The sequence below is a fragment of the Sprattus sprattus genome (genome assembly GCF_963457725.1).
Source record: "Sprattus sprattus genome assembly, chromosome: 13".
Classification (NCBI taxonomy): domain Eukaryota; kingdom Metazoa; phylum Chordata; class Actinopteri; order Clupeiformes; family Clupeidae; genus Sprattus; species Sprattus sprattus.
Window position 1 is genome coordinate 22,105,338 of NC_137911.1, and position 23,826 is coordinate 22,129,163.

General features: G+C 45.1%; 1 protein-coding gene across 1 annotated transcript in view; it reads left to right on the forward strand.

Annotated features, from left to right (window-relative positions):
• The window catches only part of myo6b (myosin VIb), a 37,871-nt gene that overhangs the window by 1,634 nt on the left and 12,411 nt on the right, over window positions 1–23,826 (forward strand). The window contains exons 3-26 of the mRNA XM_080849929.1: window positions 4,676–4,817; window positions 7,354–7,423; window positions 7,746–7,819; window positions 8,563–8,692; window positions 8,836–8,941; window positions 9,091–9,146; window positions 9,260–9,357; window positions 9,522–9,686; window positions 11,315–11,395; window positions 12,384–12,392; window positions 13,078–13,258; window positions 16,154–16,298; window positions 18,185–18,342; window positions 18,851–18,942; window positions 19,348–19,420; window positions 20,074–20,201; window positions 20,446–20,541; window positions 20,914–21,084; window positions 22,326–22,364; window positions 22,522–22,615; window positions 22,800–22,930; window positions 23,051–23,128; window positions 23,453–23,582; window positions 23,735–23,825. Coding sequence (XP_080706055.1) covers window positions 4,701–4,817; window positions 7,354–7,423; window positions 7,746–7,819; window positions 8,563–8,692; window positions 8,836–8,941; window positions 9,091–9,146; window positions 9,260–9,357; window positions 9,522–9,686; window positions 11,315–11,395; window positions 12,384–12,392; window positions 13,078–13,258; window positions 16,154–16,298; window positions 18,185–18,342; window positions 18,851–18,942; window positions 19,348–19,420; window positions 20,074–20,201; window positions 20,446–20,541; window positions 20,914–21,084; window positions 22,326–22,364; window positions 22,522–22,615; window positions 22,800–22,930; window positions 23,051–23,128; window positions 23,453–23,582; window positions 23,735–23,825 — 2,513 coding nt within the window. The 5' untranslated portion in view covers window positions 4,676–4,700. The remainder of the gene's footprint in view (window positions 1–4,675; window positions 4,818–7,353; window positions 7,424–7,745; window positions 7,820–8,562; window positions 8,693–8,835; window positions 8,942–9,090; window positions 9,147–9,259; window positions 9,358–9,521; window positions 9,687–11,314; window positions 11,396–12,383; window positions 12,393–13,077; window positions 13,259–16,153; window positions 16,299–18,184; window positions 18,343–18,850; window positions 18,943–19,347; window positions 19,421–20,073; window positions 20,202–20,445; window positions 20,542–20,913; window positions 21,085–22,325; window positions 22,365–22,521; window positions 22,616–22,799; window positions 22,931–23,050; window positions 23,129–23,452; window positions 23,583–23,734; window position 23,826) is intronic.

Genomic DNA, 23,826 nt, shown 5'->3' on the forward strand with positions numbered 1-23,826 from the left:
TTCGTGGGCAGCCCTTGTGTCCATGACAACAGCAAACTGCGTTGCCGGCCGCTCATTCACCTTTACGTCTCTGTAGACATCACAGCTCTTCTCTCAATTCCAGTAGGCCTGATATACATCTCTCCTCCTCTCAGGATTAGAACAACATGCCAAGAGGATTACAGACAAACTAAAAGCAACCCGTCCCATATGTGACCGCTTGTCTAGCAGGTCACTTGCTAACTTTCAAGAGACCAGCAGTGTAATCCACTCTAATGGATCCTGCATAGTGATAAGCGACACAGGTGAGAGTCTCATAGTGATGCAGAATGACGTCACACCTTGTAGTGAAGCCTGACCTCAAGCAATCCTTCCACGGATTCATAATAGTCCGGTTTTGAAAAAAAGCTTATGAAAAAGCCTTTAAATCCGCCATTTTGCGTAAGCCATCTGTAGTTGACAGATTGGAGGTCCTGGTCACTGCTACGAGGGGATTGGTGTGTGGTGTTTTACCTGCAGTGGTGTGCCTGGCTCACACGCTGTGTTAGATAAAGGTACAGTTTGAGGCACCCCTTGTATAAAAGTTGTGTGTCATTTAAGCATTGCCACCCGCCAATTCCTGTGTTGTTAGGAGAAGAACTGGCCACTTTTTACCCCAAAACATTCTACTAGTTCCATGACTGTCCAGTTTTTTTCAGTAGATGACATCTCTTACTGTGCATGTTTGTATATTTATGATTGGATGATATTCTGGCTGAATATGAATCCAGCTGACTTTGATAACACACATGTAGTGATCGTAGGATATATTGATCAAGGTTAACTTTTAGCCCGACTGATTCCTTGGCATGGCCATGGATAATGTGGGAAGATGAAACTGTTATATTGTCCCAGTCATTATCTTTTAATGAAGAGGTTAGCCTTCAGTTGACTTCTAAAATAAGGCTTACAGTACAGTGAATCCATGCATGTAATCAGCACGTCGTAGGCTGTGCCCTCTGTGGATTCAAACTGATCAACTGTCACTTTTTGATCTCAGGAGAAACAAAGCTCATGCATGCTTTTTCAATATTTTATCTTTTATATTTATCCTTAATATTTTATGTTTCATGTATTCATTCTGTCTGTGATCAAGACACCACTAAGCTGGATAAGGGTTATGCGGAAGCTCTGTAGTATTTATCAGCAGGTTTTAAACAATGATCCTTTGTCTACAATGTCTAAAAGAAGCAATATAGCAATATAGCAATAAAACCCATACAGTGTCTGCTGTGAGCTAGTGGTTACTTAACGCAAACACAGTATGTTCCAGTTAGGTTTTATTGTTAATGTTACTGCTGTGTTTCCATGACAACATTATGTAAGTTGGTGACTTACAAGGTTGTTGACGAATGCACTGACAGAGAACTAATCCAGTACACCCAACAGACCACACAAGACATGTGATTGGCTCACTGGGAATATGTGCTATCAACCTACTGTTGGGTGCCCAGTAGAGGGCTTATAGGCACCCTGCTAAGATTGTGATTGTCATGTTTGATCCATCTAGGTCTTGGAGAGTCAAGGGAAGTCAAGAGTGTGTAGCCTGATTTATGTACCATCAAAGCAGTTCTTTCTAACTTTAGTAAGTCTATGTTCTGGTCACAATAATGTGGCCACCCCTAGTTTCAGTATCAACAGTTGTGTGCTATACTATTTTATCCTAATCTGCTGTGGTAATCCCATCATTAGTGGAACAGAAATCCCATTCACATTAATGTCACAGTTATTTTGGTGTTTTGTAAGGGCCATGGGAACTCTTAACTTTTTTCTTTCGCACTTGGCTCCTCTTATTTTTTGTGTAATTCCATTCCCAGTCAGCACAGTTGCAATTATCCTTTGAACAATTTAATAGTGTCTGTGGTTTTTTTTTTAGCAATGCAGTATTTAGGGCAGCAAATAAATAACAGGCCGTTGATTTGCCAAGCAATTCTGTGTACTGGAAGCTGATAGGTAACGTAAGCATCTGTGTGCCCGTAACCTGGATAGCCATTCAACCTCCAGGAACAGATTGAGGGCCTATCTAATGATCCTTTCCCTCCTTGATGAATCATGCAACAGTGACATGGAGTTAACAGGGCAGATCCCCATGGCAACATAGAACAAGAAAGAGTTCAGAGCCTAAGTACAATGACATCACAGCTAGCCTTTAGCCCTCGGTAGCAGGCGCAATCATGCTTCATGCCTCGCCAGTTGGCAGGGTGGCACACGGAGTCAGGTTTACGAGTTATGGAGCCCTTGAGGAGGAACTTTGACCTGCTCACATCTCCAAACTGTTTTAAACCTTGACCTCAATCCAAGTTCTAATGGGATCACCAGTGGACGGGCCATGTTCTCTGTGCGTCTGGACCTGTATCATATCAGCTACACAGGGATTAGCGATTGAATGACTCAGGTCTTTTGTGCTCAGCATTTACACTTATGTGCTTGTGTGTCAAGAGCTGTGCTTTGAATAGGCTGCTGCAGAGGTGATTATGGGAAGCTTTTGAAGTGAAGCTTGACTGATAAAGTCTAGCCTAACCAAGGGTTCATTTTTAAGTGACTGTACCTGAGTTGTAAAAGAAATAAAAGTTCTAAAACAATTAGCTGATTAGCTCTCTCACACACACACAGACACACACCTACATACTGTATACAGACACACACACACACACACACACACACACACACACACACACACACACACACACACACACACACACACACACCATATAAAAGAATTCTTAGCAATCCTGACATTGAGGCTGACATTGATGAACGGGAATGTAGCCATTTCATTTCTCTGGTGTTTATTTATGGCCTCTGGGACATCGCCGTTGACCTTGCCTCTTTCACTTTTTGATAGTAACAACATTCTTTTAATGAAGACACTAGGTTAACTTGCTGCACAGAGTCATTTTCTGTTTATTTTTACTGAATACAGTGCCTAACAGTTGAAGATTTTCTCCTGAAACATCTAACACAGTGTCTATGAGTTCATGTTGCGCCTCATAGAGCCACTTGCAATGCTAAACATTCTTTGGTAGCCATTATGCTAACAAGCTCAAGTGGATTACAAACTGACCATTGTCTCTATATATCCCCTGAATCAATGCCATTTTTGACCTAAAGGCTCTAATTGGTCCGAGAGTAGCATACCCATCCACTGTGGAGCAGTGCATCCATCCACACTTAATAGTCAGATTCACAGTCTGATGAGGTAGTTTCCATTCTTGTCCCTTGGCCTGGGCAACAAACTCCAGCCAAAAGGAACACTCCCAAGCCCTGTCACTTTTGTCTCTGGACTGCCATCAGTTTATTTGAACAAATGTGATTGTGCGTTTGGACAACAGGCAACACAGCGCAAATCCGGCAAGTGAACAAAGTGCTTGTTTGATGGGACGGGTTGGGATTTTGTGGAGCGTGGCCTACTTAATTGATCATTACGGTCGGGAGTTCTCACAGGCCTCCAGGCTGTGGTATGAACGCTGGCTGAAGCTTTTAGGGCCCCCCCTGGCCTGAGAGAGCACAGGGACAGTGGGCCACGCCATGAGTATTGGTGGGGGGCATGGGAACTGTATCCTGTCATTGTCATCAAAGCAGTCAGTCGCTCAGCAGCCACAGTGCGGCCCACGTGACCGGCCCAATTTCACACTCCTGTTTCCTGTGTTGTAGGGAGACATCATTATTCTGCTCTCAACAGCTGGTCTCTCAAATCCTGCAAGTCAAATGAACCCAAAGGCACTGCAGTTGGATTGTATTGGGAACAGTATGAACCCTGTCAAAGAGCTTGTAGCAATGGGTATCTTCACAGCTGTATCGTATTTGCTTGCAAGCACGTGTTGTGGTGACAAGGGTATTTAAGGGTATCAAGAGATCATAAGGCTTATACTGTCAATGAGAGTGACACGTCATCCCTTCTTCTGCATCAAACATGATTTATATGTGTGGCATCTTTTAGAGGCAGTATGAGTAAAGGATGTGTATTGGATGCTACATGAGATGAAGAAGCCTATAGTAACGGTGTTAATTATTAGACAGCGTGTGTGATCGGCAAACGTTGGCGTTGTCATGTAAACCCACATACATATTAAACTGAGCATATCGATCGTTAATCCATTATTAAACTTAGCATTTTGATTGTTTAACAGAATGGCCAATGTTTGACACTGTCCGATAACTGGCATAGCTACGCTAGCTGACCTGACAGTGCATCCTTATCTGCCTTTCTAGCTGTAGTGTGTTATCATCTATGTTATTCTCACGTTACTGGAACTCGGTAAAACAGCTTTATCTTTTTCAAAAGGAAATTCCCAGGTGAACTATTTCAAATGTAAGCGGTAGAGCACAGTGGTCCCGTAGGACATATGACGCCTGGGGGGATCATCTCAAGGAATAACCAATTGAGCAAAGCAAATCCTTCACCACAGTGCCAGTCATTCATGATCTGAATAACAAGATCATGGAAAAGCTGTGGAGACCGGCAGTCAAATTATGGAAAATCCCTAAACCACCAGCGGTCGATAAGGACTTGCTGTTATAGGATGTGGAAAGAATTGTTTAGATAAACAGGAAGATGATGCAGCTATTGCCACCGCCTTGCACAAGGTGCACTGTTGACCTCTCCAATGAATTAATGAATACAAAAATAAAAACTCTTGTGTGCTGTGATCTGCAGAGCGGGTGCATTGCTGTGCTCTGCAATGGATGATGGGAAGCCCGTGTGGGCGCCCCACCCGACCGATGGGTTCCAGCTGGGCATGATCGTGGACATCGGTGCCGACAGCCTCACAATAGAACCCCTCAACCATAAAGGCAAGGTGAGTGACTTCAGTCCCAACCACACGTCGTGTGCTACAAACATCAATGAATAGCATGTCAGTCCACTGTGTGATCAACCTTCCATTTCATAGTTTGCATGTATTTTTGATGACCTTTTATGATTGCTAAACTTTTGAGCACAAAAGAGGTTGGTTAGATGTCAGTGGTATCAGTGACTGGTAGAGATCAATGCAGCATCATAACACAGAGAACCAAATAACTTCAGGCTCAGGGGATATTAGTAAACAGATCCTCCAATGATTAGAAAACAACAAAGTGCTATGGCAACTGTTGTATGCCAGTGACCCTTCACCCTCTCCAGGCACCTGTCCAGGTAACAACCTCATGTCACTCCTATAGATTTCCCCTCCGAGCAGCTGGCCCGTATATAGTATGTCTGAGCTGCTCGCCAGCTCACCTGAATGACAGCATTTTTCCAAAACGCATACTAAGTTAAACGTGAGAGCGAGCGAATGTAGAACAGCCCCGAGCACATTCTGGGTGTCGCTTGGCTAAGGAGATGAATTAATCATGCTGGGAGCAGCAGGTGGATCGATCGCATTACAGACTGCGCTCGGCTCATTAAAGAGTAGGGCCCACCTGTGCCATCCAGGCTGCAGTCACCCAGGACCTGAGCTCCTTTCCCCCTCCTCCGGCAACAGGCATAAACACAAGCAGCTCCAGACACCTGTGGCCCCGCCGTCCTCACATTAGTTTCTCTCTCTTAATGTTTCCTGGTTAATAGCTAATCGCTTCAAAGCTCCGAAGCACATTTCCTTTCCCTTGTTCATTCAAAATGCTTTCCTGGTAGCTGAGCTTCCTTTTTAGTAGGATGATGGATACATCGATAACTACTGTTATTGATAGGTGGAAATTCACCCTTAATCACCTAATCACCAGTATATTTATTAGACAAACAACAACAACAAATGCAATCGGGCTCCCCTCCCAGCACAAGGCTGAAAGTGAATCCATGATAAACCCATCGCACAAGGTTTATATAGACAGAAGTTTAGTTTTCTCACGTCCGACTCTCCCTGTCTTGCAAGGATGGCAGTTTTGCACAAGGTCGGAAGAAGCACAGTTCCATTCTTATCACCTCTGGGCTAAACATGCTCTTGTACATATGCAGACTAAGTGGCACCTAATATTCTAGCTTACACACAAGACAGAAAAGCCCATGATTCATACAAGGAATATATATATACAAGGCACTTGATTCTTATATTCTTAAGTCATCAACAGTGTTTGGAAATAATCTCCATCAGTTATCAATTAAGTTTTCAACTAAACTTTTTGATAAACCACAAATAGTTCTTCAATTTCCTCTCTGTGTAGCCTGTATGCAGTTTGAATACAGTACAGAGCAGTTAGGGCATTAAAGAAATGTGAAATGGACACATGAAGAGCTTGCATTTGATTGCAAAGCCCTTAGTGACCCCTCAGTGGCAGCTCCACATGTGATCTAGGCTAGAGAATAAAAGCACACCCGACCCAATTCTCAAATGATGGAGTGTGGAGATGTGTTCATCCCTGACAATAAAGCAAAAAGTAAGGATTACAGCAATGTGCTGCTGTGGGCTTCATGTACAGATTAAAGGTTACAGAGTCACATAGAGGTCACTGGAAACTGGGGGACAAGTATCATTCAAAACACAATCCGCCTTCACAGACTTGTTACATTTGTGTAAAAGAAAAAAAAAATCACCCCAGGGGATGTCCCAGTGTCCCCTTGCAGAGGTCATGTCCCTCATTGTGTCACAGAGTGTCTGGACCTCCTCTCTGCCCCACTGAACCTCCCACGTGTAATAGTGAGGCTAGCTTCCCCACTGACCAGCTGCTTTGCCCACACATCCACAGAATGATGTTAATGACAGCAAATGCCAAGCGAAAGAGAGCGACTCTGAGGCACTAGGCATGTGATCGCTTCTCCCTTTTACTCTCCCTGTGTGTGTGTGTGTGTGTGTGTGTGTGTGTGTGTGTGTGTGTGTGTGTCTGTGTGTCTGTGTGTCTGTGTGCCTGTGTGCCTGTGTCTGTGTTTCTGTGTGTCTGTGTGTGCGTGCGTGCGTGCGTGCGTGTCTGCGTGTCTGTGTGTGTGTGTGTGTGTGTGTGTGTGCACTGAGGCATCATTAATGCATGCAGTAGGGCCCTCAGCATCTCCGGAAAAACAAAGCGCCCCGGGTCTGCGGCACACTTTCCGGAGCCATGCTGTGTCCGCCCCACAGAAAAACACACTCAGACTCAAGCCTGCGGTTCTCAATACGACACAGCAATCTGGGCCCCAACAGCAGAGCGAATGCAAATCATTTAGAGAAAAAAAAGAAAGAGAAGAGCCTGCTTTGTAATTCTGAGCTAGGGTTAGTCCGTATTGAATCGATGAGCAGATGTTCAGTGGATTTCCTGTGGTTGTCAGATTTAAGAAGGAGGTTACTCTCCGCATGGGGCCCCGGATGGTTTCTCATGAGAATGTTTGTGTTCATTAAGCGAGCAGAGAGGTCACGATGAGTTTAAAGATGTACACTCTGGTGTTTGCAGACCTTTCTGGCCCCCATCAGCCAAGTGTTCCCTGCCGAGGAGGATGTCAACAAACACGTGGAGGACAACTGTAAGTTTATGACTCAGAGGTTCGGAATTGTATGATTTCCAGTTCCCATGCTGCAGTGTTTTAATTTGTTTAGATATTTAGCATAGTTGGTCATGAAGTTCCACAGGATTAAGATTTCCTCAAAACAACCCCCCCCCCCCCCCCCCTCCCCCTTTTGGTCTTAGAAATTCCATTGTCACATTCAAAAGACCTTGCAGGATGGATACCAAAATCAGAGGGATTGTACGGGATTTCATTGGGATTTGTATAGGAGCCCATAAGGATTTACACTGGGGCAGAAGTCCAAAGCCCTTAATTTCAAAGGTTTAATTTCCTCTCTCAGGCTCTCTCATGTACTTGAATGAAGCGACCCTACTGAACAATGTCCGCTTGCGCTACAGCAAAGACAAGATCTATGTAAGTATGACACCTCCCCTTCTCACCTGTTGCAAATCATCAACAACCACACCACCTATACACCACCCTCCACCCACCATCCACCACACTCAACTATTGGACAAACAATTTCCATCCACATCAGCCAAAAGGGACTCTCCTTAAATTGTGGGGACTCTATTTCATCCTGTGTCCATCTGGAGGAAGCCCTATTGTTGTAGTGTATTTAGGGTGGGGGCCAGGGGCCATATTGCTCCTGGTGGTGCGGGGGGGGGGGGGGGGGGGGGGGGCATTGTATTGCTTTGATCAGCAGAGTGGCCACGCCTGTCATCCGAGGCTCACCTGAGCCCCTGGGCTCTGCCCTGCTGTGCCCGCCGCGTCTCAGGTGACCTCGCTAATCGTGCGGTGACACTATCACGTTGCCCCATGAAGTTAATTAGGTCTTCTGAGGTAGTGCAGCTCTGCAGACTTTAGGAAAGGAGGGGGTCGAGGGGGGGAGGCGGGGGTGGGGTGGGAAGGGGGGGAGGGTGTTATTGTTTACAGTACGATTGTGTTCCACAGCCTCCTTCAGGTGACACCTGTTGGCCACTGTGTGCGTGTAGCGTTTAGATGGTTATTGGATATTATTGTGTTGTGTGGTTCAGGGGTCATGGCAGTAATGATGAGTAGCCAGAGGCAGTAGTTTCAGGAAAACTTCTATATTGTATATTCTGTTAGGCAAATATGACCTATTAGATCTGTATCTATTCTTTCCTCTGTTTTAGACATACGTGGCCAACATCTTGATTGCTGTGAATCCCTACTATGACGTCCCCAAGTTGTACTCACCGGAGACCATTAAGATGTACCATGGTCGTTCTCTGGGCACCCTCCCTCCTCATGTCTATGCTGTTGGTAAGATAAGAGGATGGGGGCTCCATCTGGTGGACCACCACCAGTCAAGTCTGCCTGGCAACATCATAGTTTTTTCATACAAGTAAAATGCTCTTAGTCTCAAACTAAGACCTTTTCTGTCTTTGCCTTTTTCTATTTGTCAGCGGACAAGGCCTACCGCGACATGAAGGTCCTGAAGATGAGCCAGTCCATCATCGTTTCAGGTGAATCTGGAGCAGGAAAGACAGAAAACACCAAGTTTGTCCTCAGGTTGGAACATTTCACATTATTACCTTATTTGGAATGTTTTGTAGACTGTGGGCACGCACACTGATATGATATATTTGAAATCAGTGTCACGTTTGTGATATTTTATGGGTGGCCACTGTTAAGGTCTTTATTTCAATTTCACTTTGTAGGTATTTAACATCATCATACGGAACGGGCCAAGATATTGATGAGAGAATAGTTGAAGGTAGGGTTTCCTTTTGGAAAGAAATAGTTGTAATGCACCATGCTACCGATGGGGAAAACCATCTAGACAATCAATTTTTCCTCATTTAATCTATCCTTTTTGTTTCCTTCTAGCCAACCCTCTGCTTGAAGCTTTTGGCAACGCAAAGACAGTCAGAAATAACAACAGCAGCCGATTTGGGAAGTTTGTTGAGATTCATTTCAACGAGAAGGTATTGCACAGTGCTCAACCTACTGTATGTTAAGCTTTGGCTTCTAATCTATTAATAACACAATAAAATAACATACTGGTACTTCCCATAATCCTATGCTCTCACTCTTGTTTTACCGCCTGATATGTCATTGACCGTCTCACCTTTGACCTCTCCCACCTCAGAACACAGTGGTGGGGGGCTTCGTCTCTCACTACCTGCTGGAGAAGTCCCGCATCTGCATGCAGAGCTCTGAGGAGCGGAACTACCACATCTTCTACCGCCTCTGTGCGGGCGCCTCAGAGGACATCAGGAGCATGCTGCACCTCAACTCCCCAGAGAGCTTCAGGGTCAGTGGTTCCACCTGGCACCACACTTTACCCATGCTCCACACACCTTACCACCATACACACACACACACACACACACACATACTTTACCCATGCTCCACACACCTTACCACCACAAACACACACACACACACACACACACACACACACAGGCTACTTTTGAAATGTAATACATGGTAACAGATGTAATTGATTACAGATTACTAGTTACACTGTCAAAAAAAGTAGTTAGAAACGCTTTTTATTACTTTTGAGCGCATCCTGCCAAATTAATGGAGCCTGTCTAGACAGCGAGAAGATGCAAGGCAACTGAATTAATGTTATATTCTTCTTTTACGTTTTTTTACAGGAATTAAAATAGTTGGATGTAACCCCTTTGTAATCACCAACATTTTGATCAGTAACTGAAATATAGTTTTTCTCAATAACTATAAAGAATTACAGTTAAATTGATTTTGTAATTGAATTGCTTAACTCCATTCATGTAACTCCCCAACTTTACACACACACACACACACACAGACACACACACAAACACACACTCTCATACCTAACCTCATACTCAACACACAATGCACGGCTGTCAGGTCCTCTCAAGACTGTACCAGAAGATCGTCTGGAATTACCTGCTAATATTTTGGGCATTGGAGCGACAGCTTTTGGGCACAGAGTAATGAGAAACTACTGGTCCGTATCATGACAGAGGGGGTAGAGCCACTTCTACCCATCCGTGCTGAAATGGAATTTTAGACTCTTCTGCCAGATTCTCTCCCATTCAACAAACTGCCCCAGGCAACAGTTCTTAGAAAAAATTGTATAATATATTGACGACCAAACATGAGTGTGCTGCTTGTGTTAAGAATGAGTTTTTGGTAATTATGTAGAGTGATGAGACATTATTTATGTGTGTGAATCTTATGTTTGATGTGTATCATTCATTCCTTGTAAGCCATCTAGCTTTTTTAACTGAAAGTTGAAATACATTTTCGCGATGTTTTGTTTCTCCTGAAGTAAAGTATCCTTGACCAAGTCAGACAAATGTAGTTGTAGCTCAACTGTTGCTCTGTTGCACTGACTACAGGACTGATATCTTAAGCAATTTGTTGCGTATCAAATCAAACTTCAATTGTCTTTTCTGAGCAGAAAAAAAGTTTTGAATGCTTTGAATGCGTAATAAATAACCATTTTATTTTAATATTCTATACTCTATTATAAAAAATACTATGGTGACGTATGTCATTTCTACTATTTCCTTTAATGTTCTCCCATTTTTAAATGTACAAAACTTGTAATCCACAGTTTGACAGTCTCACTGGAAGTCTCAGTTCTCTCATTGACCACTAGGTGGCACATTTGCTTTGTGGTCTGCACTATAAGCAGATGCCATTACAGTAAAAAGAAGTTAAAATCACTAATTAATTTTTCTGGGTTTTGACATCAGAGGATTTATGTGTTGTGCTTGGCAGAGCGTAGGCATTAATAATACATAATGATCTCCAGGAACAGCTTTTGTCCTGGCTTGTCTGTTATGTACATTTACATGTTGCAATATGGGACGACCATTAGCATACTCATACCATCACATGGCTTGATGCTTTCTTAGTTTTTCCCTTGTCTCTTCTGTGCAGTACCTGAACCGTGGCTGTACACGTTACTTCGCCAGCAGGGACTCCGATAAGCAGATCATGCAGAACCGGAAGAGTCCTGAGGTACCTGCCAATCCCTCTCTCCCTCCCTCCCTCCCTCCTTCCCTCCTCTCATCCCTTCTCCCCTCCTCTCTACCACCCTGGCAGTCTGGAGCCTCCCGCAGATTAAACCCTCAGGGCAGCAGTTTCCCCGGAGCTCTGGGTGGTCAGCGGGGGTCACGTCTGGAGCTGAGGCCACCCGCAAGGCTCCCGCTCTGGGCCTGGGACACTATCAGCTGGAGGCTCACACCCAAGCACTGGACGAAACAGATTTAATACTGTGATGAATGACAATGTTGTTAGGGTGAATATAAAGGCATAGAGAAAATACAAATTTCTCCTTAATTCACTTTGCACTTTTGCATTTTGTTAGTCAGCAGAGGCCCAGGTCTTCTGTTAAATCTATTGATTAGAATGCAGAGTCCATGCCCTAACAATGAAGTGAACCATGCCCAGTACTTCCCAATCATCTTAATAACGCTGCATCAAGAGGAATTAGTGATGCACAGAAATGAGTTCAGGGCTTTGATGAATAATGTACTGACTTGGCGAGAACCACAGCGCAGCGCCGAAACGTGCGGAGCCTTGCAATTCCTGTTATTGTTATCGGGAAAACAGAGCACTGTTTCCCTCCCTCTGTGACTAGACTCAGGCTTGTTATCTGGAATCCGAGAGAGAGAGAGAGAAAAAAGAGAGAGGGAAGATAGGGAGAGAAAGAAAGAAAGAAAGATTTCCATGTCCTACAAGATTTCCATGTCCTACAACTGGAGACAGACGTGATCTGTTTCTTAAGACGAGTCCCAATTTAAACCATTCCATGAATGCCATTATTGATTGATGGTTGTGAACATGCATTTATGCTGCTCACAAAGTGCACTTCACATTCACAAAGGCAAACTGTATGAAATTTAAATTTGAGCAGAGAGCCGTGCGGTATCTCTGCCCTATGGCTTCTATTTGCTGTTATTAACCAAAGTTGTGCATCTCTCTTGCCCGCTCCGTGTAATTGCAGGACAATAAGGTGACTTTCAGGGCACGTCTCCTTGTGTGTTTTCCTCCTCAGTGTAAATTCTGGGTGTTTGGTATGCCCAGCATTTACAAAGGGGAGCTGGTAGTAGGGGATAAACGCATGCCTTCTCTTGGGGTGAATTTGCATGGGGACTGTTTCTGTAGAAGTGGGGAAACGTGGTACTCAAAACTAACGTGGGGCTGTCACGGTGTGCCAAAGCACATTTTTGACTGGCTGAAGCTTTGCATTGACCCCAGTGTCACAGTCTGATGCTTTCATTTATGGTGGGAGAAAAAGACATCATCCAGTTAAAATGAAAACATGAACACTAAATCTTGTCAATTACTCCTTGATGGGATGTTTTTATGTGCCAAGGTTATGCTTAGCTTTTGAGTTGTATTCGACATGAATTCATCAGACTGTGACATTTTGGGGTGTTCTTTCGTTCCTGCTGTGATTGATTTTGTAGCCCTCTAATCAGAACGGACAGACTCTCCATTAAAACCTGATGACTTTGAGCTCAGACTGAACATGACTCTTACTTTCTGATTAAAGGGTGCGTACGACTTTGAGCTCAAACAGAGCTTCTGTAGCCATGTTGCTTTGATTCTAGTGGAAGGTTTCAAAGGTGTCTTTCACTAGAGCCTGAGGTGATGGAGGGAGGCCTTACTGACTCACTGGTCTTGTGGTCCCGTAGCACACGAAGGTGGGCCCGCTGAAAGACCCGCTGCTGGACGACCAGGGCGACTTCAACAGGATGTGTGGGGCCATGAAGAAGATCGGCCTGGACGACACGGAGAAGCTGAACCTGTTCAGAGTGGTGGCGGGTGTGCTGCACCTGGGCAACATCGACTTCGAGGAGACAGGGAGCACCTCGGGTGAGTCCCAGCACAGATGTCTTAGCTGCTCTCACTATCTTTCTCTGTCTCACTCACTTTTGCTCTCACTTTTTTTCTCCCTCTCTCCCTCTCTCTGTCTCTGTCTCTCTCTCTCTCTCTCTGTCTCTGTCTCTGTCTCGCTCTCTCTCTCTCACACACACACACACACACACACAATGCAAAGTTTTTCATCACTCCCTCTGGTCCTTAAACCTCTCACTCTCTCGCTCATGCTCTGTCTCTCCTTTACTCTCTTTCTTTCTCTCCCTCTGTCCTCCCCCCCCCCCCCCATCTTGTTATTCTCCAAGCTCCTCTCTGGAGCTCATTAGCACGGCTCTGATACATAGCCAGGCCTAAGAGAGGTTCTGTTTGCCTGCCATGCACTCAGTGCCAGATACCTGCCAGCTGCATGTTCCACTCCCCCCCCCCCCCCCAGTTTGCATTAGCGCCGCCAGTCTTCTTCTCTTCTCTTCTCTTCTCTTCTCTTCTCTCTCCATTTCACCTGTTAAAAGAAGCAGCCATCGAGTAGACGCTGGTGGCGTGAGGTGGCTACGGCTCGTTAACAGTTCCCGGTTGCCGCGTGGCGCCTAGCACACACACACACAGACACACAAACACACATATATGGGCCATTGTACCGAATTGGTGCAAAGTCAGGTCGGAAATATTTTGATTTTTTTTATGTTTTATTCCCAAAACTTTGTCCGTATGTATATTGTACCATATCTAAAGAAAACTTATCTAGTAAAAGAACAGTCAATTTTTATATTGTATTTTCAGAATGTGTTGGAATGTTTTTCCTCTTCCAAAAATTGTCACTACCGAAACATCACATTTACTATAGTAAAAAAGTATTATTATTGACCTGTTCAGATTGTGTTTCCTTCCCTTCTCTGAAGAGTATTTTTACAAATATTTCTTGAAGGTTTTTACAATGAAATTCATAAAAATGAATATTTTACCAAACTTTCAAGTTCAATTTATACAATTCATCAAAATCTAAGTGCAATATTTCTTTGTACAATGCAAAATACTGATCATATTGATTCCAGAGTTGTTCATTGATGAAATTGAACATACATTAATCCAATCAGTATCATAACAATTTAGTTGATTACTCAATATACTTAATTTTTTACAAAACATCCTGTGTTTCGGTAGTGCTGCACTGTTTCGGTAGTGACATCCAGTGTTTCGGTAGTGACTGCACTGTTGGATGGATGTTCATTTCTCTCCCAAAATCTTCCAAAAGGTGCTCTGGGCCGCCCTTTAGTCCACACAACACATTTATTTAAAAATTATGGGATTGAACTACTTACCATTTCATTTTGTCACTACTGAAATCATCAGGTCACTACCATATGTTTCGGTAGTGACTGTTTCGGTAGTGACAATTCTAGCTAACTTTAAGCATAAATAAAGAATTCTAACAAGCACACGGCATGCAAATACATCTTTGAAGAGGTGAACACACATACAAACATAAGATTTTCCATGAAACCCCAAAAGGTTTACTTAATTGAAGAAAACATGCGTTTCGGTAGTGACAATTCTTAAGGTTACACGTCGATTTTCAGACTTTGGAACACATTTATATAAAAACTATGGGATTTAGCTACTTACCATTCAACCATGAGGGACAGAGATGCAGTGTCACTGCATGGTCAAAAATGCAGAGTCGTGGCTAAAACACAGGCTCAGCCAATGGACTAAAACTCTTGTGTTTCGGTAGTGACATGAAAACTAGGGACATGATTTTTTGAGTATAGAAAATTGATTTTTAAATTAAACCCACAATAAATCTAAATATTCCAAGTTCTGTTTCAACCCAATCATAAAGATCTTTGAAATGAAATAATTGAAAAAAATCTAAAAAAATTGAAAAGTGTTATTTAAAGGCATTGAAATTTAGATGTCAGGGTTGGGGACAGCTACTTCCCAATAGAAAGTACCCTATAAATGATGATTTTGTATATATTTAGCTTATCACTATCTCATGTAATGCATTGGGTTTATATAGACCATAACATTTTCTAATTAAATATCTATGCCTAAATACCTAATTGTTTTGTAAATAGTTTTTATTGTTGAGGGACTGCATATTACACGAATTCGGTAGAATGGCCCATATATACACACACACATACACACACACACACACACACACACACACATTTATATACACACACACATTCACACACACACACACACACACACATGCGCGCGCGCGCCAGAAGCTCTTAGAGTGGACACGGCGTGTCCCCGTTCCCGGAGGTCTCTCTCTATCAATGGCCGTCTCTTATCCGTACCCATCAAAAATAGATGGCTGCTTTCTGCCACTATCTGCAGACTAATATGTCCCTGGCACGGTGGTTCAGAGATAGCAGTGGGTCCATCTCCATTACTCTGCCCTTACGTCTTTGCCGTGACAGGTCCATTTCGGAGGGCACACTGAGTACCTGCTTTCATTTCATATCTTGCCCTCCTTTAAATGCCCTTAATGTTGTTCAAATCACATTAGTTGTTGACTTTGATGCAGTGCTGATACTGTGTGTGTGTGTGTGTGTGTGTGTGTGTGTGTGTGTGTGTGTGTGTGTGTGTGTGTGTGCTTTATGTGTGTGTGTGTGTCCGAGATTGTGTATCTCTTTGTCATTGTATATCTGCGTTCTTGCTAATGTGTGTGTGTATGTCTGTGCGTGTCTGTGTGTGTGTGAGTGTGTTTATGTGTGTGTGTGTGTGTCCAAGAATGTGTATCTCTCTGTCATTGTATATCTGCGTTCTTGTCGTATATCCTGCGTAATGATGTGCATACATTTGTGTGTCAGCATTCTGTGCTCTGGCTTATGTGTGTGTGTTTGTTTGTGCACGTGTTGTGCTCGTCTTTCTGTGAACCAGGTGGCTGCATCCTGAAGAATCAGTCCAGCCAGACTCTGGAGTACTGTGCGGAGCTGCTGGGTTTGGACCAGGAGGACCTGCGGGTCAGCCTCACCACCAGGGTCATGCTCACGACAGCAGGGGGCGCTAAAGGCACAGTCATCAAGTAAGCGCTGCCAACCATAGACATACATACATATAGACCTTTATATGTCTTTGCTGCCAACAATGCCTCTCAGTACCTCTGTAACTAACGAGCAGCGCCCCAGTGAAGCTCATTAGTAAACAGCATCAGTAGTCATCAGTAATATCACACATACATCACCATATGCATCATATACATGTATGGTGAGGTCTGGGGAAGAGAACTCCTTGGCAGTACAAATACATAGCATTGAGAACTTTATGGTTCTGATTTTGCTCAGGAGTGGATATCTTCCCATGCCATTCATCTAAAGTTCTCAATTGCAGATACAGCACCAAATGTAATGGCGTGTGTCTTATTGATGTTAACACCCTCATTAGGTGCGGCCATGATTAGTTCTTTTTTTCCTCTCCCACTAAGGACGAGCTGCCACCATTGAGCTAAAATTAGCTAATCGTGGCCCTGCTCGAGTTGACAGATATGTGGCCTGATGTTTAATGAGAGCTGGCATTGCCAAATTGGCTGAGGGACTGTAATAGTCTGGTTGGCTTTTAAAGACGTCTGTTATAGTTAAGCCACCTTGCTTTTATTGCTTGCGCAATGGGAGAAAGCCAAAGTGGAACTAAGACTGATTTAATTCTGGATATGAGATAAAGTATAGCCTCTCTCACTCTCTCTCTCTCTCTCTCTCTCTCTCTCTCTCAGTTCCTCCCCCCCTCTTTATCTCTCTCTCTCTCTCCCTCCCTACCTGCTTCTCTCTCTCTCTCTCCCCCTCCTTCCCTCTCTCTTCCTCTCTCCTCTCCAGTCATTCGTGTCTTTCCTTGTGAGCCGCATTAGCGTTGGCGGGAACAGTATGTGCTCGCTTCCCTCTCTGGGTTCACGCTCTTCTTGGGACGGCCTCCTGCTTCTTGTCCTGACCTCGCGGCACTTAGGCACGGCCTTTTCCCCTCCCAGTCTCCCTCTCAGAAGATCTTACGACACTTAGGAGGCCTCTTGCCCTCTCACAAAAAATAACCTATCCATCCCTCCCTGGGGAGTAGTGTTGAGTGACAGGGGCGAGGCGGGATGGATGAATATTTCAGCGGGCGCAGATGTGGGACAGGGGAGTATTTTAGCCTGATGAATAGTGAATGTGTATCTGAGGAAGGAAACTGGCCATCGTTAGGGGCAAGATGAAGAAGAGGGATGCTGGCTTGTACCTGGAGATTGGTCTGGTCTGGTCTGGTCTGGTTGGCTGTGAGCAGAGGCCGTGGCAGCAGAGAGCTGTCTCCTGAGCCCCACATGGGGAGTCCTGGGACCGTCAGTCATCATGCTGCCGAAACGAAAGCCATTAATTCGACGGATGAAGCATGCTACAAGGCTGAATACACATAATACCTACGCCACACACAGATAACATTCACACACATTCATATGTGCACTCATAAACACACACAGACACTTGGGCACACACTCTGTGAGCCCTAAGCCTAAAGTACCACTGTGGGATCTCTACATTGTCCTCTCTCTAGTTCTGTCCCCAGGTTAAGCTGCTATGACCTGGCATTCTCATCAAGTGTTAAAAACCTGAAAACACTCTAAATAATTAAAATCAGACAGTTAAGGGTAGTGGAATTGTTTGAAAGTGGCAAGTCACTGGAAGTGCAACGGCACGTACGGCGGCCGGCAAACAATCAATAATTCATGCCCCCCCACCACACACACACACACTCCCCCCACATTCCCCCCGAGACTTCACAGGTGATTGTATTGTTTACTGTCTCTTTTAACCTGGGAAAGTGTAGCGCTCTGAAAAGCACAGCAGCAGTGAGGAACAGAAGCTGAAGATGATAAAAGTTGCCTCTAGTAGGACCAGCCACGGCCCTGAATCTGACTCTGTGGCCCATTTTTTCCCATCCTCCCTCCAGGGTGCCACTTAAGGTGGAACAGGCCAACAACGCCAGGGACGCCCTGGCCAAGGCTGTGTACAGCCGCCTCTTCGATCATGTTGTCAAGAGGGTCAACCAGTGCTTTCCTTTCAAGACTTCCTCCAACTTTATTGGGGTCCTGGACATCGCCGGCTTTGGTTAGTATTGCAGCTGTGACACTGGCAAGATGCTTCAATTATATTTCTTTTATGCTTTCAAACGTTGTATGGATTATTCCTCCTTTGCACACTCCTTTTCCTTCAGTATCTTCTGGCTGTTTCTAATTCAATATTTATAGATACATGTCTATTTAAGAGTTTGTATTCCTTAGCATGGCTTATTACTCAAGTAAGAATCCAATTTCATGCTGATTTGGGTTTTACACATTTCAAGTTTCTAGCTGGATATTCGGATTTACCTTTCCGCATCTTTGGTTACCTGAGCTGCAGAAATTGGAGAAGGCATTATTATGAGATATGAGAGGGCAGCTCTGCCAATCTATGGCCGCTAGACTGGCATAACTGATGGGGCACTTACGTGGAGAATACATTGCAGGCATTGAAAAGATTTTAGGAGCTATTTTAGAAGAGGCCTGGTGCTTTATGAATAATGAAATCTCTTGCTATCTCTCACTCGCTTTCTCTCGTTCCCTCTTTTGCCCTCCAGAATATTTCGAGCACAACAGCTTTGAGCAGTTCTGCATCAACTACTGCAATGAGAAGCTACAGCAGTTCTTCAACGAGCGCATCCTGAAAGAGGTGAGAGAAAGAAACAGAGAACGAGTAAATGAGAGAGAGAGAGAAAGAGGAAGAGAGGGAGAATGCATCAGTCATCTCTTCCTCGTTAATGACTCACGAAGGGAGAATTTCACAGCTGACATGATCCGCGTCAGCTCGCAACGGGACATCTGTCGGTTCCAGCCACTCTGCTTCACTCTGATGTCCCACCCTTAATACGGCCTGCAGTACAATAATCACCTGACGTCACACACACACACACACACACACACACACACACACACACACACACAGACACAGACACACACAGACACACACACACACCATGTCAGTCTCCACTGGTAAAGATGAAATTGAGGTGCAGGAGCCCAAGGGGTAAGCTTCAGATGCCGAGGTAACTCTGACGTCCCTGTGCTTGGCTTTCAGGAGCAAGAGCTGTACCAGAGGGAAGGCCTGGGGGTGAATGAGGTTCACTATGTGGACAACCAGGACTGCATAGGTGAGTGTCAGTTGGGGATCCTGCAATTCTGCATATCAGGATTCAAAATGGTCCCAGAAATGCTCATGTGTACACAATCATACACGCATACACATTTTTGCCACATTTTTCTTTTCTTTCTCCCACTCTCAGTCTTTCTCACAAACTCACATGCATACACACACACACACACACACACACACACACACACACACACACACACACACACACACACACACACACTTACACAATCGACACATGTGAGCCTTCGCATGTGCCTCTTCACGTGGGAAATCGCTGTCTGACTTATGGGCGCAAATAGAGCACCTCCCTGGCACTCGCAGTCTGCCGTCAGTCTGGAAGGCTCTGACCCAGGTGTCTTCTGCTAATGCAAATGCACCGAGCCCTGGTTGTGTCTTGGAGGACTTGGGTGTCATCTGCAAACAGCAGACACCTTATGAATTATTCTCCTTCTAACAGAAAGCATTTGTATGTATCGCATGCTAAATACTGTCACAGACCCAGGCCGTTAAAGAACTGTACAGCCTGTCAATTGAGTTCTTCTCTTTTGGTTCCTCTTCATGGTTCTGGGTAACCTCAGTTCCTGTTATCTTTGGGCCCCAACCCCCACCGTTGAACACCTACATTGTCTGTGTTGTCTCTGTGCCACCCAGACCTGGTGGAGGCCAAGCTGGTCGGAATCCTGGACATCTTGGATGAGGAGAACCGTTTGCCGCAACCCAGCGACCAGCACTTCGCCGAGACCATTCACAGCAAGCACAAGGAGCATTTCCGCCTCACGGTGAGCCCATCACTCTCTCTACAGCTCATCAGCCCTCAGCGCTAAACTTAATGACGACCCACTCTTTGAAGAGGTATCGACTTCAAGTAGAACTTTTAGTGGGAGGGGTAATTGGAGGTGATGCGTGAAAAATAGAACAGAGAGAATAGAAAGGTACTATTTAGAACGCACGTGGCTGTTTAAATGTAGCAATGTGATCTGTAACCTATATTTAATGGTTATTTCTTATGTCTTTGATCTGCAGGTTCCCAGGAAATCAAAGCTGACAGTGCACAGGAACCTGAGAGATGACGAGGGCTTCATCATCAGGCACTTTGCGGGAGCTGTGTGCTATGAAACGGTAAGAATGCAACACCTTGTATCTTCGATGAGTAAGGTTTGCTATCCCAGAAACCATCCCTTTTTCAGTTAATTTAGCACACCGTGTGACTCGTTTGGAGTGTGGATTGGGTGACTGAGTTTCCCTGTTTCATTGTTATCATGAAGCTCCTAATATTTCATGTCTTAATGTGTGTCATTGTGAGCTCTGGTCAAGCCAGTGGGTTTCCTCCCCTGGTGCTGCATGGAAAGTGTATGGGAGTGTGTGTGTGTTATGTGTGTGTGTTATGTGTGTGTGTGTGTGTGTGTGTGTTTGAGTGTTTGATGATGTGTGTGCTTTACCGTGACCTGTTTATATATGTGTGTGTGTGTCTGTGTCTGTGTGTGCACACAGGCCCAGTTCGTGGAAAAGAATAATGACGCCCTCCACATGTCCTTGGAGAGCCTGGTGTGTGAGTCAAAGGACAAGTTTGTGAAGGATCTTTTTGAGAACTTCAGCAACTCCAGGGATGCCAAGCAGAAGGCCGGCAAGCTCAGCTTCAACAGTGTGGCTACCAAATTCAAGGTGAGACATGCCTCAGTCTCTCCCTCCCTCCTCTTCCTCCTTCTCCTCTCTCTGCCTCGCTCTTTCTCTCTCGCTCTCTCTCTCTTGCTCCCTTTTTGTCTACTTTTCAAACTTTATTATACTGTGGAAGAAATCTGCGTTTTGCTGAGTAATAAGAATGTTAAAGCTCGGGAATCATCCGCAGAGCATTAAATCCATATTTGTGCTGCCAGAATTCATTTGCTATTCTATATTTCTCCAGGACATTTCTTTCTTCTTTGTGATACTAGGGGCTTCTGACCTTAGTGACCTAATGTTCTCCCTGTGCTCTCCTCCCTTTTCCTCTCTTCCTTCTCCTCCTCTTCCTCCTCCTCTCTTAGACTTCTGCACCTTTCCCTGAGAGTCAATGTCTGATGTGAGTTGGGGAAGTTCAGGTGTGTAGAGAGGAGAGAGAGGGAGAAAGAGGCAGGAGGTAGGAGATAGGCGAGGAAGAGATGAGTGGGATTTTGGGGCAGGGGGTGGGGTTGGAGAGGAAGGATAGAGTGAAGCCACAGTGGAATCAGGTAATCAGGCACCATCCATGTGGCTGTTCCCCGTCCCCACACTTTTCCTGCCTGCCTTTTCTCAAACATCACTGTCCTGGCCTCTCCCTCTCCCACGATGCACTTGGCCTGGCTCCTTTGCTGCTGCATTGTGTGTGAGTGTTCATTTGTGTGTTTACGTGCGGCTGCTGCAATAACAGACTTGGCTTTAGCATTGACACTGTTTTCACACTCCTTTTCTCACAAATGAATCATTCATCAGTGAATGTTCTCACTCCCTCAATCACTCATTTATTCCTGCACTCTTTTAAGCGTTGTAAAGTCTTTTCATCGATTGCACTATATTGGTTATGGTAATGATTTTTATAGTCAGTCTTTTCTGGTATAATAAGCACAAAAAATGTGTGTCATTATTTCCTGTTCCTAATAGACTGACTTCTCTGGATGTCAGTCAATGTGTGTGCCGGGTTTGCCATCCCATAACATGTTATGTTTCCAGGAGACGATCTGTTTGCATGAAAAGCATGTCACCCTTGTTGTACCTGATGGAGACACATCATACATATAACCCATGCAGCTCTCTTTGGCTTGTGTTTGTACACATATATTCACCTCCCAAACCTGTGTTTTCAGTGTCCTATCCCAAGGGGGCTACCTTTAAATGACCCATAAACTAATACAATAATGATAATACACGTTCCTCTCCCCCCTTTTCTGCAGACTCAGCTGAACCTACTATTAGAGAAGCTCCGCAGCACGGTGAGTTAAGCCTTTATGCACTATCCAGCGTCTGCTGCCTTTCCCTTTAATCTGCTGCCAATAGAGACCTCTGTTTGAACCACTGCCACTGTTCTCCCTGCCCTGTGTGCGCTCTCCCTCTCCCTCTCTCTCTGTCTGTCTACCCCCCCCCCTCCAGGGTTCCAGCTTCATCCGCTGTGTCAAGCCCAACCTGAAGATGGTGAGCCACCAGTTTGAGGGCGCCCAGATCCTCTCACAGTTGCAGTGTTCCGGTAAGTTCTGCATGAGGGAGATAAATCCCTCTTCTATGTATGTCCACTGTTTGGTTCTGTTTGAGCTCCTTGTTTTGGTGCCTGGCATTCTTCTGGGCATCTGGATGTGCACCTGGCTTGTGCACCTGGCTGGGTTTGTTTTGGCTCCCTTTTAACGGCCTGTTATGCCCCCCTCCTCCCTCAGGCATGGTGTCAGTGCTGGACCTGATGCAGGGTGGCTTCCCTTCCAGAGCACCTTTCCACGAGCTCTACAACATGTACAAGCAGTACATGCCTGACAAGCTCACCAGGCTGGACCCACGGCTTTTCTGCAAGGTGCCACCAATGCCACCCACACCTCACCCCCCCCTCCAAACTGACAGGTCATCATTATATGACAGAGTATTTTTGTAAAGGCCTGAGACTCATCTGCCTGCATGTCCCTCCCCTCCACAGGCTTTGTTCAAGGCTCTGGGTCTGAATGATAATGATTACAAGTTCGGCCTCACCAGGGTCTTCTTCCGTCCGGGGAAGGTATTGTAATTGCTTGGCACGCAGTCCTTTACATAGCTCCATTACGCAGTCCATACATCTGCATACCATTTCACAACTCCCAAGGGCGAGAAATCCTTGGGAACTTTTCCTTATTGCTGTGTGCGTAAATGAGTCCTTGTGTCTGCGTGTGTTTTGGTCTGTGTGTGTGTGTGTGTGTGTGTGTGTGTGTGGTTTTTGTGTGTGTGTGTGTGTGTGTGTGTGTGTGTGTGGGTGTGTGTGTGTGTGGGTGTGTGGGCGTGTGCGTGTGCGTGTGCGTGTGCGTGTGCGTGTGTGGGTGTGTGTGTGTGTGTGTGCGTGTGATAGTTTGCCGCGTTCGATCAGATCATGAAGTCGGACCCGGAGCACCTGCTGGAGCTGGTGAAACGCGTCAACCAGTGGCTGGTGGTGAGCCGCTGGAAGAAGGTGCAGTGGTGCGCGCTCTCTGTCATCAAACGTACGTCAACCTGATCAATAACTCAGCACGGCACCAAGGACTAGAGACGGAGAGCGCCCCTTCTCACTTAATCATCACCATCTTCAGTATACCGGCATAATCTAAAAGCATGTTTTTCTCATTTGTCTCCCCCCCGATTGCATATCTCATAGTGCGGAACAAGATGACGTACAGAGCCCAAGCCTGTATTAAGATTCAGAAGTCGGTGCGCATGTGGTTGTGCAAGAAGAGACACAAGCCACGG